General features: G+C 45.8%; 1 protein-coding gene across 1 annotated transcript in view; it reads right to left on the bottom strand.

Moving 5' to 3' along the window:
* Positions 1 to 1855: 1855 nt before the first annotated feature.
* Positions 1856 to 14364, bottom strand: part of LOC119978458 — a 126912-nt gene continuing 114403 nt past the window's right edge. The window contains exons 6-10 of the mRNA XM_038820114.1: positions 13656 to 13770; positions 9861 to 9949; positions 4452 to 4504; positions 3232 to 3517; positions 1856 to 1941 (exon numbers count right to left, since the gene is read on the bottom strand). Coding sequence (XP_038676042.1) covers positions 1931 to 1941; positions 3232 to 3517; positions 4452 to 4504; positions 9861 to 9949; positions 13656 to 13770 — 554 coding nt within the window. The 3' untranslated portion in view covers positions 1856 to 1930. The remainder of the gene's footprint in view (positions 1942 to 3231; positions 3518 to 4451; positions 4505 to 9860; positions 9950 to 13655; positions 13771 to 14364) is intronic.

The following is a 14364-nucleotide window of genomic DNA, read 5'->3' as shown; positions in this document are numbered from 1 at the left end:
AGAAAGGTTTGATGGAAGGATTTTTCGAAAAACAATCTGACCATTGGTTAGGATGTGCCACCACTGATCCAATGACAATTGAACATTGAATCCGAAGACACGTTATCGCCCAGTAACATTGCTCCCGATACAGTTTGAAGCATTTTTTTTTTTAAATTACATACACACGTGCACACGCACACCACTTTATTGCTTCAAGCATGTTTCTTAAAAAGGAAAAAGATAGTTATGATGTGGAGCCAGAAGTATAAGCACCTTGCAATTTTTCTTCCTCATGGAGCAATTCAACTCTGAGTGACCTCAGGATTTGTTTGCTTACAGTATAGAAGATGAACATTTGACCTCTTTGTGGTGGCTCTCTGAAAGACCTATCTGATTAGTCCCGGCCCATTGCTGTTTCCTTGTGGTCTTTTAAATGAAAAAATAAAATGGTGCCACCATTGCTTTTGGTCGGGGCAACATGGTAACAAATTTCTGTGTTACAATAAGAGTCCTCATAACCTCTCCTCATGTGCCTTGGGTGATAATCTTAAAATGGTGCCACAGTTTATTCTGCTTTTCTCTATCTTATCAAAATTCTCAATTAGATGGTGTGGAGGCCTTCTGATGTTCACGATTATAAAGTCGTGTGTCATGGGTGATCAAGTTTTTTTCAATAACCAGTTAAGTTTACTGCACAGTTGGAAGCTAATTGGCCCAGGGGCTGTTTAGCACCGGGCTAAATCGCTGGCTTTGAAAGCAGACCAAGGCAGGCCAGCAGCACGGTTCGATTCCCGTAACAGTCTCCCCGAACAGGTGCCGGAATGTGGCGACTAGGGGCTTTTCACAGTAACTTCATTTGAAGCCTACTCGTGACAATAAGTGATTTTCATTTCATTTCATTTCATTGTGTCTAAGTTAACTCTTTGCTGGAGTGATCCAAACCTCCCTGCTCCCTCCTCATTGGTCCTTACATTTCTGTACTTTAGTCTAAACACGCAATGGTCTCTGTCTCAAACTCTCTCTGTAGCAAAGTTATACATGCTCCAAGAACTGGTTACATCTTAAGGATTGTCAACAAGAAGTTCTATTCCTTCCAAGTCCCTCCAGACTGTTAAGAGGCACAGCGTAACTTCACTGGAATTACTTTAAAAGGTTTAGAGAGTTGGATTATGGGGACGGGTTACGTAAAGTTGACTTGGACTCCCCTTGAGTATGGAGGACAGGGATGATCTGATCTGCTCCTGTTTTGACTGATGTGGCGAATTGCAGTTGAGACAATCCACAACATTTCAAAACAATCAACAACATTCGAAGTAAAGCAACCCACCACATTCAAAAACAGTCAACTCGCCCTATCTCCCAAAAGGAACATAGGAATTAGGAGCTGGCGCACACATGCATACACAGATCATGGCTGATTGGATTGGATTGGATTTGTTTATTGTCACGTGTACCGAGGTACAGTGAAAAGTATTTTTCTGCAAGCAGCTCAACAGATCATTCAGTACATGGGAAGAAAAGGGAATTAAACAAAATTCAAGAAAATACAAGAAAATACATAATACGGCAACATAAGATATACATTGTAACTACATAAGCACTGGCATCGGATGAAGCATACAGGGTGTAGTGTTAATGAGGTCAGTCCTTAAGAGGGTCATTTAGGAGTCTGGTAACGTTGGGGAAGAAGCTGTTTTTGAGTCTGTTCGTGCATGTTCTCAGACTTCTGTATCTCCTGCCCGTTGGAAAAGTGAGTAAGCCAGGTGGGAGGGATCTTTGATTATGCTGCCCGTCTTCCCCAGGCAGCGGGAGGTGTAGATGGAGTCCATGGATGGGAGGCAGGTTTGTGTGATGGACTGGGCGGTATTCACGACTCTCTGAAGTTCCTTGCGGTCCTGTGCCAAGCAGTTGGCATACCAGGCTGTGATGCAGCCCGATAGGATGCTTTCTATAGTGCATCTGTAAAAGTTGGTAAAGGTTAATGTGGACATGCCGAATGTCTTCCTGGTCTCAAATCCACTTCCCTACCTGTTCCCCAATATCCCTTTAACCTGTTTTTAAAATCAGAAATATATCTATCTCCTTCTTGAAAATTTTCAATGATTCAGACTCCACCGCTCTATGGGGCAGCGAGTTCCACAAATTCACCACCCTCTGCGAGAAGTAGTTCCTCCTCATCTCAATTCTAAATCTACCGCCTCTCAACCTATATCTGTGACCTCTAGTTCTAGATTACCTCACAATGGGAACATTTGGTCTATGTTTACTTTATCAATCTCATTTATACACCTCGATCAGATCCCCTCTCATTCTTCCAGACTCGTATGAGCATAGGCCCAAGCTGTTTAATCTCTCCTCATACGTCAACCCAATGCCTTTAAAATAAAAATTCCAGGATCCGGATCCTCGCCAAAAATTAATCAGCTCTTCCTTGGGGCGTAACTCATATGTGTGCCACGTTTCGTTGAAATCCATCCATTAGAACACAAGAAATAGACGCAGTCACCAGGCCCTTCAAGCCTGCCCCCTTATCTTACCCCATTTCCCTTTGTGTATTTCAGTATCAAAAAATGTCAAAGATGGAGCAAAGTGGGCTGATGGGAGATTTGGCAGAGGTCCACAAGATTACAATTGGTTTCTTCCCATTGGGTGATGGTGCAAGAACTGGGAGACACAGATTTAAGGTTTTCAGTAAGAGACGTCCAGGGTGGGGTGGGGTGGGGGGGGGGGGGGCGCGAGGATGTGAAGAAGAACTTTTTATCCCAGTAATTAGCGTTGAGCTTGAACTCGCCGCCCGCAAGGATGGCAGAAGAAAAGACATCTCCCAATTTCAGGAGCTCATCAGTACTATAATGGAGCGACGACTGCAAGTGTTGTAACCAAGCCCTCGTATGGAACTTGAACTTGGGACCTGTGATCAGACAGGGAAGAGTGCTGTCAAGCTAGCCTCAGCTGTGAGTATTTCAGGGCAGTGGGGGGAGTGGCCACTGAATGGGGAGCTACAAGCCTTGATATTGATACCACTCTGATTTATGTGAATGACCTGTTCTCAGAAACTCCAGGTAAATGGATTTGCCAATCTGGGAGGCGCAGTGGAAATGGAGAGAACAATTCCAGAGTTATGGGAAGAATTAGACAAAAGCAAACATGCGGGCAGCTCGTGGTGGAAGAAATTCAACGTAACTGAGATGCAAAGTAAGAAGCAATAAGCAACATGTGCACCAGCTGAATGGATTTCCTAATAAGTACCGTTTGCGTAAGTTGACATTTCGGATTCCTGCGGAGATTTTGGATTTTCCTTTGGTGGTTGGCTCTGTATGGTGATGTTACTGTAGATAGCACCGTCCATGTTGTAAGCTGAATGTCTGGACATTTCATTGCTCCTTCTGGACGATTTCTTCTGAAACTGCACTGCTGCATATGTGATTTCATCATTAGTCAGCTGGACAGTTCCCTCTCTCTGTGTTCTCGCTGAGTTCCTGTTAAGGCGGTTTACATCTGCATACACAATGTTCTCTTCCTCTGCTGCCAATTGCTAAAATAACAAAAAGATTGCATTTATGATTAACCTGAATGGTGCTTTGCGCAGATATGAGGAGAAAGCTACTTATCAACGATTACAGATCAGTTTATAAAGCATGGCAAATTATTTTAAATATATTTACAGCACAGACGCAGTGGAGGCAGTGGCATAGTGGGATTGTCACTCGCCTGGTAATCCAGCGGCCCAGGGTAATGCTATGGACCTGGGTTCAAATCTCACAACAGCAGATGGTGAAATTTGAATTCAATAAAAAATCTGGAATTAAAATTCTAATGATGACCATGAACCAATTTTCATTTAAAAGAAAAGTGCATCTGGTTCGCTAATTTCCTTTTGGGAGGGGAAATCTGCTGCCCCAACCTGGCCTGGCCTATATGGGGCTCAAGGACTACACCAATGTGGTTGCCTCTGAAATGGCTCATGAATCACTCAGTTGAGGGAAATTAGGGATGGGCAATAAATTCTGGGCCAGTGAGGCCCACATCACATGAGTAAATTTTAAAAAAATTAATCTGAAAACGTCTTTTTCTTGTTGTTCTCCTTTTCTTGCTGATTCTACCCCTCTTCCACATATCTTTCTATTTCTTTCTCCTTCAACTGCTTATCCAACTTCCATTGAATGCACGTAATGAAATGAAAATCACTTATTGTCACAAGCAGGCTTCAAATGAAGTTACTGTGAAAAGCCCCTAGTCACCACATTCCGGCGCCTGTTCGGGGATGGCTGGTAAGGGAATTGAACTGTGCTGCTGGCCTGCCTTGGTCTGCTTTAAAAGCCAGCGGTTTAGCCCTGTGCTAAACCAGCCCCTATGTATGACACGTATTCAACCACGGCAATACATTTTGCATTCTGACACTCTCTGGGTAAAGATGTTTCTCTTGAATTCCTGATTCCTTCCTTGGGGATGAATTGATTTATCCTTACCTGATCATCACGAAGAGTCTTGTCTCTTCGATGACACAAGGTGCCAATTGAACCTGAAAAATGACAACGTAACTGTTGAAAGAGCTGTGTCAGGAATGGTTAATATGTTTGAAATCTCTAAATTAAACATGAGTTTCAAATATAATAATAGTCTTATAATAATTATCTTTATTAGTGTCACAAGTAGGCTTACAATTAGGCTGAAGTTACTGTGAAAATCCCCGAGTCGCCACACTCTGGCGCCTGTTGGGGTACACTGAGGGAGAATTCAGAATGTCCAATTCACAAGCACATCTTTTGGTACTTATGGAGGAAACCCACGCAGACACGTGGAGAATGTGTAGACTCCGCACAGACAGTGACCCAAGCCAGGAATCGAACCCAGGTCCCATCGATCAATCTTCCATTGACCTACATTGATGTAGATACACTCATCTGCATCACATCCATGATTCCCAACATGGAATCACAAATTGGTCGGATTATTATATTAGTGACAAATAGAGTTTGCGTTTGTAATGTAGTGGGTTAATCGAATAACTATGCTAATGAGTGATGTAAGCCATGTTTTATCTGTGATATCAGGGACTGGATTCTCCGCTAGAGGGATGCCCCATCTTGCCGGCAGCCTGGGGATTTCCCGACAGCATGGAGCTGCCCCATAATGGGAAACCCCATTGACTAGCCGGCATAATGAAACTTCCCGCTGGCAGGGTGAAACAGAATTGTGGCGGGGCGGAGTGGAGAATCCAGGAGAGAGGAGGAACACTCTGTACTCTGCACTCTGTAGGAGACACATACCTACTCTGTAACCTACCTTACATATAGTGTGAATAAATCACATACCTACTCTGTAACCTACCTTACATATAGTGTTAATAAATCAATTAAAAATGTTAAGAACCCCACTGGTGTTAAATGTGAGGGTAACCCAAATCCCTGAAGGAAAACAAGATGAAAACCAATGAGGAAAAATCCAGTCTTCTTGTAATCATGCAAATAAAAATATGTTTATTAAACTGTAAAACATCCAACAAGAAAGGTAACAATACAGAAAAAAAATGACAATTAATTACTATAATGGCTACACACCGTATACTTGAATTACTCCAGTTCTAAATCTATTTTCTTAAACTCCAAGAATATATCTTCCTCAAAACAATCCCATTGGTTTTAACACTGTAACCAAATGCAGCATTAGTTACAATCATGACCTGTATCTTTCCTTTGGGAAACTTTTCTTCCTGTTCAGAGTAAAACCTCTGGGGTTTAAAGTAGCTGTCTCGGGTCAAAAGCTTGTTCTTGGGAGAACTCTGCTTCTAGTGGCTGTGGCTGTGAGCTCCGTCACTTGTGAACTGTTCGGCAACTGTGTACTGTAGACTGTGTACCGTATACCGGAGTGAGGGCTTTTCACAGTGACTTCATTGCAGTGTTAATGTAAACCTACCTGTGACACTAATAAAGATTATTAAAGATTATAGGACTAACACTGCCACTGATATATGGTTTATCTCTTTTGATCTTGTCTTATCTCAACAACCAGTCTTAGAAGTCTTGCATTTGGCATGTCCGTACAACATTCATTCTTATTTCTCCTTTTCAATTCCTACCCTCTTTATCTTTAACTCCTGTAATTATGTACCCTCTTGTTCTCCACATTGCTTAAGTAAATATCCTGCTACTAGGCTAATCTGCATATCAAAAGTCCTCAGTGCAGCTGAATCCCCATCAGTTTCATAGATTACATAGATTACATAGAATTTACAGTGCAGAAGGAGGCCATTCGGCCCATCGAGTCTGCACCGGCTCTTGGAAAGAGCACCCTACCCCCTATTCAAGGTCAACACCTCCACCCTATCCCCATAACCCAGTAACCCCACCCAACAGTACGGGCAATTTTGGATACTAAGGGCAATTTATCATGGCCAATCCACCTCACCCGCACATCTTTGGACTGTGGGAGGAAACCGGAGCACCCGGAGGAAACCCACACACACACAGGGAGGATGTGCAGACTCCGCACAGACAGTGACCCAAGCCGGAATCGAACCTGGGACCCTGGAGCTGTGAAGCGATTGTGCTATCCACAACGCTACCGTGCTGCCCTTCCTTTCCTTTCATCCAATTCTTTCATTTTCATTTTATTCCCATATTCTGACAAAAGCAAGTGCCAGAGGAAGACAATAGTCTCGCTCGATAAGATGGGCGGGATTCTCCCGTACCTGGCGGGGCGGGGGGTCCCGGCGGGACGGAGTGGCGCCCCAAAGGTGCGGGATCCTCCGCACCTTCAGGGGCCAGGCCCTCCCCGGAGTGGTTTGCGCCCCGCCGGCCGGAGTGGAAGGCCTTTCGCGCCACACAAGCCGGGGCCGAAGGGACTCCGCCGACCGGTGGGGGTCCGCACACGCGCGGGAGCGTTAGCGTCTGCAGATGTCATCCCCGCGCATGCACATGGGGTTCACCTACGGGGCAGGCCATCGCAGAGGCTTACGCGGCCGTCGCATAGGAATAGAGTGCCCCCACGTCGCAGCCGGTGGACCCCGACCACGGGCCAGGCCACCATGGGGGCACCTCCCAGGGCCAGATCCCCCCGCGACCCCCCATGAACCCTGGAGCCCGCCCGTGCTGTCAGGTCCCGCCGGTAAGGGACCAACTCAAATTTACGCCGGTGGGACTGGCACAGAACGGGCGGGACTTTGGCCCATCGCAGGACGGAGAATCCAGACAGCCCCGTGGCCCATTGAGTCGTGCCGGACCCCGCCATTCTCCGAGGCAGGTGGCGCGACTCACACCATGCCGGTTTTAGGGGGGGCGGGAGTATTGGGAGGACGGCGGGCGCGGGATTCACGCCGACCCCCGGCGATTCTCCCACCTGGCGGGGTGTCGGACAATCCCGCCCGATAGGTCACTATACCACGTATACTAGACGGCAGCAACCATACCACCAGCATATGACGCTCACTCTCACCGTCTGACAGAGCTGCTCGTATATTCATCCCAATGATTTTGACGCAGCACTCTGCCAAATTAACGCCCAGGTTGCGAAGGTAAACATTAACCTCCCTGTGCATTTAGGATTTAATGACTTAAAGACTGAAGATGAGTTCCTGCTATGTTGTGCCACTGTTAGAAGGTATAGTAACACCTGATCACGGAAATGAGGGACCCAATTTTTACCAACTCAAATCCCACTAAGACTGAGTTAAAATTGGGCCCTCAGTCGAGAGTGTCTGTTGACACCATGGTGGGAGTTGGAGATGGGACAGTTCTTGTATATTTTACAGCAAGAAAATTCATTTGCTCAGGAAACAGCAAAGCAAATAAATCAGCAGAGCCTGTTTCAGTGGAAAACTGAACCAGTGTTCAATTCTGGAGAGAACCTAGAGAGCCTGAGAAAGCAGTAAACATTTCAACAATGGTTATCTGACTTACAAATTAATACTGTTGAAAACGAAATTTCTGTCCTGGTTTCTACAGGCCACATTGTCCCAGACGGGCTAAATGGGAGCGGGTTAGCACATTAAATCCTCAACACTTCCAATTAAAATGGCCACGTCACAAAACTTCAGCCTTACAGTTGAAAGACTAAAGCCGATTTGTCTCATTTTGACTGAATCACTTTCTGCCATCCACCGCCATCATTCTAATTCTAAACACAATTCAGGTTTTATTTGTTGTTACCCAAAAACTGTAACAACTTAATTATTAATAGTTGTTTGGTACGGGGCAGCACGGTAGCGCAGTGGGTTAGCACTGCGGCCTCACGGCGCTGAAGTCCCAGGTTCGATCCCGGCTCTGGGTCACTGTCCGTGTGGAGTTTGCACATTCTCCCCATGTTTGTGCGGGTTTAGCCCCCACAACCCAAAGATGTGCAGAAATGCTTCACAGCTCCAGGGTCCCAGGGTCCCAGGTTCGATTCCCGGCTGCGTCACTGTCTGTGTGGAGTCTGCACGTCCTCCCCCTGTGTGCGTGGGTTTCGTCCGGGTGCTCCGGTTTCCTCCCACAGTCCAAAGATGTGCGGGTTAGGTGGATTGGCCATGCTAAATTGCCCATAGTGTCCTAATAAAAAAGTAAGGTTAAGGGGGGGGTTGTTGGGTTATGGGTATAGGGTGGATACGTGGGTTTGAGTAGGGTGATCATGGCTCGGCACAACATTGAGGGCCGAAGGGCCTGTTCTGTGCTGTACTGTTCTATGTTCTATGTAGGTGGATTGACCCATGCTAAACTGCCCCTTAATTGGAAAAAAAATGAATTGGGTACTCTAAATTTAAAAAAAGGTTGTTTGGTAGGGCAGCACGGTAGCATTGTGGATAGCACAATTGCTACACAGCTCCAGGGTCCCAGGTTCGATTCTGGCTTGGGTCATTGTCTGTGTGGAGTCTGCACATCCTCCCCGTGTGTGCATGGGTTTCCTCCGGGTGCTCTGGTTTCCTCCCACAGTCCAAAGATGTGCAGGTTAGGTGGATTGGCCATGATAAATTGCCCTTAGTGTCCACAATTGCCCTTAGTGTTGGGTGGGGTTACTGGATTATGGGGATAGGGTGGAGGTGTTAACCTTGGGTCGGATGCTCTTTCCAAGAGCCGGCCCAAAAATCTGTTTTACACTTGCGTGAATTTCCTGTGGGATCTTCAGCTGCAGTCTGCCATGGCCGCTCGGGAATTGCATTGGCGGCGGATGTGAAACTGAATCGTACCTTGCTAATGGGATGTAGATGAAAGCTCAACTGAAATCCCCTCAAATGCCCAATTCTCTACAACGCCAATGGCAAAACACGCCGGTGCAGAACATATCTGAGACAATGTGGCACGCAGATACCAGGACTTACCTGAAGGTTGCCCGGGGCTGCCTCCAGAACTTTGGATGGAATTCTCAGCAGTCCCGGAGTGTGTAACTCCACAGTATCTACCAGGTGGATCTTCAGTGTCATCGGAGAGGTCCATCTTCCAGCCTCCGAGTGATCACGGAGATCCACCTTTTTCAGGACGTCTACCCTCTTTGGTCAGGAAGTCCGTCTTATTTCCTCCGTGGCGGGTCAGTAATGCTGGGCACCCATTTAAATATGGCACTCAGATCTGATGGGGGATTGGGGCTCTCCTGCCCACACACCACAGATTATTCTAAGCCCCTGGCTGCATAATTAACGATCTTGGGGCTGGAAGGTGTGGCATGGTTTCCTGTCAGCCTCTGCAGAAGAAAACACTCCCACCCCCACCAGGAGTCTTGGTCTCAGATGGGAGAATCCTGCTCCATGACTCTTTTTGGTAGCAATACCCAACTTGATTATGCCTCCATTTTCAATACGCGTAACTAGAATGAGAATTCTACAATCATCCAACAAACTTGAAATTCTTTATATTCTGCGACAAATTGTGGACCTGTAATGAAATGATTGAAGAGAAATAGAAACTCACCCTTGTTGTTTATCTTCAGGTACAAAAGTAGAGAAACAACAAACACGATGAGAATGGCGGCCAGCACACCGAGCACAATGTAAATCAGACTGTGATACAGAGAACAGGAAAGGGTCAGTGTGGGTTCACAATTGATCCTTGGTCATTAGGTTAAAGAAATAATTAAAGGAAGACATTTATAAAGTGGCTTTCATGACCTCGGAACATCCCGAAGCTCTTTACCGACAATTAAATCCTTTGACACACAGTAACTGTTGTAAGGTGGCAGACGTGGCATTTAAATTGCACATTGCATGCTCCTACGAACTACAATTAAATAAGTGAACAAATAATTAGTTTCCCTCAAGCTCCGGCAATGGGGCATCCCGGCTTGAAACGTTAGCTCTGTCCTTTCTGCACAGAGATTGTCAGGCTTGTTGAGCATCTTCAGCGTCAGGGACTCTGGTTCAATTCCACCTTTGGGTGACTGTGTGGAGTTTGCACCTTCTCCCAGTGCCTGCATAGGTGCTCCGGTTTCCTCCCAAAGATGTGCAGGTTCAGCGGATTGGCCACGCTAAATTTACCTCTTGGTGTCCAGAAGATTAGGGGATAGGATGGGGGAGTAGGCCTCGGTGGGTGCTCTTTCAGTGAGTCGGTGCAGACCTGATGGGCTGAATGGCTTTCTCCTGCACTGTAGGGATTCTATGATTCTATGATCTGTTACGTCCACGTGAGAGAGTAGATGGGCCCTGGGTTTATCACATTTGAAGAGCGGACACTCTAACAGCAAAGCACTCCCTCAGTACCACACTGGAGTGTTAGCTGAGTTAATGTGCTCAAGGCACAGCATCATAGACAGCAGGAAAAGAGGCCCTTTGACCCATCGTGTCAGTGCTGGCCACTGAGCACCTGAAGTCTCTGGAGGGGAAGTGAGCCCATAGCCTCGGACACAGCAGGTGAGTGTGCTGTCACTGGGCTCTGCTCAATAAATTCAGTAAATTTCACTAAATTAAAAAAAAGAATGAAAAATATTTGGCCACCCCTAAAAAAGACAGATGCAACAACAGTTTCATACAATATATGGATTTTACATTCAGATGATAGCCAGAGTCAAATTTATACAACAGAACAGACATAGAGATATGTCATAAAGTGGAATCCATACACTTTGAATACTTCTCACATTATTAATGTTAATCTGCAGTTCTGGTCACCTCACTATCGGAAGGATGTGGAAGCATTGGAAAGGGTGCAAAGGAGATTTACCAGGATGCTGCCTGGTTTGCAGGATAGGTCTTATGAGGAAAGGTTGAGGGAGCTAGGGCTTTTCTGTTTGAAGCGGAGGAGGATGAGAGACGGCTTAATTGAGGTTTATAAGATGATGAGGGGAATAGATAGAGTGGACGTTCAGAGACTATTTCCTCGGGTGGATGCAGCTGTTACAAGGGGGCATAACTATAAGGTTCAGGGTGGGAGATATAGGAGGGATGTCCGAGGTAGGTTCTTCACTCAGAGAGTGGTTAGGGTGTGGAATGGACTGCCTGCTGTGATAGTGGAGTCGGACACTTTAGGAACTTTCAAGTGGTTATTGGATAGGCAGATGGAGCACTCCAGAATGGCAGGGAGTGGGATAGCTTGATCTTGATTTCGGACAAGGCTCGGCACAACATAGAGGGGCGAAGGGCCTGTTCTGTGCTGTACTGTTCTACGTTCTATCTGGTTGGAAATAAGTGCACTGCATGTACTAGAGATGTGAATGAAAATCAGAGGTTCCTGAAAACACTCAGCAGGTCAGTGTGGGGTGAATGCATCTGTGTAGGTTCGGGATTGGACAGAGATTTCGAACAAATGTCCACATCCAAACCATAAATTTGTCTATTATCACCACAGGTGATGATTTGCCCGTTATCCATTCCCAACAGTCCCTGTTTGACATTTAGTTGGTGGTTTCCCTGTATTGCCATTGTCACTTCACAGGCACAATTCCTCGGTGTTCACATCTAAGTATAATTCTGCTGCTTAGTGTCGACAACCCGACCCAATAATATGGGGAATAAAACGCTGCTGGATGTCTCTCATTTACCAGTGGTTCCAAGGACTGTGGACAAATCACTCTAATATCTCCCTGTCACCAGCGGAAGAGCGACTACTCTGTCAGCATGGATGACGACAAGGTATCGACTCTTTGACAAGCAGTTATGCAGACTCAAAACGCTCGCTCCCCTCTCCCTCCACAGAGGCTGACATTGTCCAGCACTCACTGTTTTCGTTACCAACAAGTTAAGCTATGGAAGTAGAACTCATCGCACTGCATAGGTTAGCAGTGAAGTAACCACATGAACAATACAAGAAGCACCATCTGAGAGCCAACACTGTACAAATGCTCACTCATTATTTGTATTTTCCAACAACAAAAAATGTCACCTTTATCAAAAAGCTAATCCAACGGCACAATAAGGGGCTGGTTTAGCTGGCTTTGAAAGCAGACCTAGGCAGGCCAGCAGCACGGTTCAATTCTATACCAGCCTCCCCAAACAGGTGCCGGAATGTGGCGACTAGGGGCTTTTCACAGTAACTTCATTGAAGCCTACTTGTGACAATAAGCGATTTTCATTTAATTTCATTTCATATAAACCCAGCTAGAATTTCAATTCTGGCGAGCTACTTTCCGAAATAATGAACAACATTTTCTGCTTTGGTCTAAATGGTTAAAGAACATTTGACCCCTCACATAGAAGCAGTGTCATTCATAATGGCAGTAATGAGAACAAAGAACAAAGAAAAGTCAGCACAGGAACAGGCCCTTCGGCCCTCCAAGACCGTGCTGCCCGTCTAAACTAAAATCTTCTACACTTCCAGGGTCCGTATCTCTCTATTCCCATCCTATGCATGTATTTGTCAAGATGCCCCTTAAACGCCACTATCGTCCCTACTTCCACCACCTCCTCTGGCAGCGCGTTCCAGGCACCCAGTACCCTCTGTGTAAAACATTTGCCTCGTACATCTCCTCTAAACCTTGCCCCTCGCACCTTAAACCTATGCCTCCTAGTAATTGACTCCTCCACCCTGGGAAAAAGCCTCTGACTATCCTCTCTGTCTATGCCCCTCATAATTTTGTAGACCTCTATCAGGTCGCCCCTCAACCTCCTTCGTTGCTGTGAGAACAAACCAAGTTTATTCAACCTCTCCTCATAGCTAATGCCCTCCCTACCAGGCAGCATCCTGGTAAAGCTCTTCTGCACCCTCTCTAAAGCCTCCACATCCTTCTGGTAGTGTGGCGACCAGAATTGAACACTATACTCCAAGTGTGGCCTAACTAAGGTTCTACACAGCTGCAACATGACTTGCCAATTCTTAGACTCAATACCCCGGCCAATAAATGCACGCATGCCGTATGCCTTCTTGACTACCTTCTCCACCTGTGTTGCCCCTTTCAGTGACCTGTGGACCTGTACACCAAGATCTCTCTGACTGTCAATACTCTTGAGGGTTCTACCATTCACTGTATATTCCCTACCTGCATTAGACCCTCCAAAATGCATTACCTCACATTTGTCCGGATTAAATTCCATCTGCCACCTCTCCGCCCAAGTCGCCAAACGATCTAAATCCTGCTGTATCCTCTGACAGTCCTCATCACTATCCGCAATTCCACCAACCTTTGTGTCGTCCGCAACCTTACTAATCAGACCAGTTATATTTTCCTCCAAATCATTTATATATAATACGAACAGCAAAGGTCCCAGCACTGATCCCTGCGGAACACCACTAGTCACAACCCTCCAATCAGAAAAGCATACTGCCAGAATATTGTACCTTTCAGCATTTTTGGAGTCTGAAGATTCACTTTGTTTGCTCGTGGAACTTCTGCTCATGGAATGTGTTGATGCTGGTGATTCCGTTGAAGAAACTTCACAAGAATATTTAGGTCCTGTTGAAACGAGAGAATAACATTTAGCTTCACCTCATTTTCACTTGTAGTCAACTGAGAGAGTATCATTGTGAAATGGAACGTCAGTGCTTGAGGAAAAGCCTGGTTGGTATCATTGATCTCTGTGCAATTTCCCCCCTCTCAGGTCACAACTGAGAAGCTGCTGATCACTGGCAATGGGCTATTGCTAATTTAACTTTCTTTCCTGTATCTGAGAGTTGGTGGTACACAGCTACCGTGAACATCAAAATGTAAGAAATAGCTTGCGTTGATTCATCACCTTTCATAGCCTTAGTCTGAGAACACCCAACAACAGATTCAAAAACAGCTTCTTCCCCGCTGTTACCAGACTCCTAAATCACCCTCTTATGGACTGACCCTGATTGATACTACACTCCTGTATGCTTCACCCCATGCTGGTGTCTAAGTATTTACATTGTGTACCTTGTGTTGCCCTGTTAAGCATTTTCTTTTCTTTTCATGTACTAAATGATCTGTTTGAGCTGCACACAGAAAAATACTTTTCATTGTCCCTCGGTACACATGACACTAAACAAATCCAATCCAATCCAATCCACTATCCCAAAATGTTTC

The sequence above is a fragment of the Scyliorhinus canicula genome, chromosome 15 (assembly GCF_902713615.1).
Source record: "Scyliorhinus canicula chromosome 15, sScyCan1.1, whole genome shotgun sequence".
Classification (NCBI taxonomy): Eukaryota; Metazoa; Chordata; class Chondrichthyes; order Carcharhiniformes; family Scyliorhinidae; genus Scyliorhinus; species Scyliorhinus canicula.
Note: the sequence above shows the minus strand (reverse complement) of the source record. Positions and strands in the feature narration are given on the sequence as shown.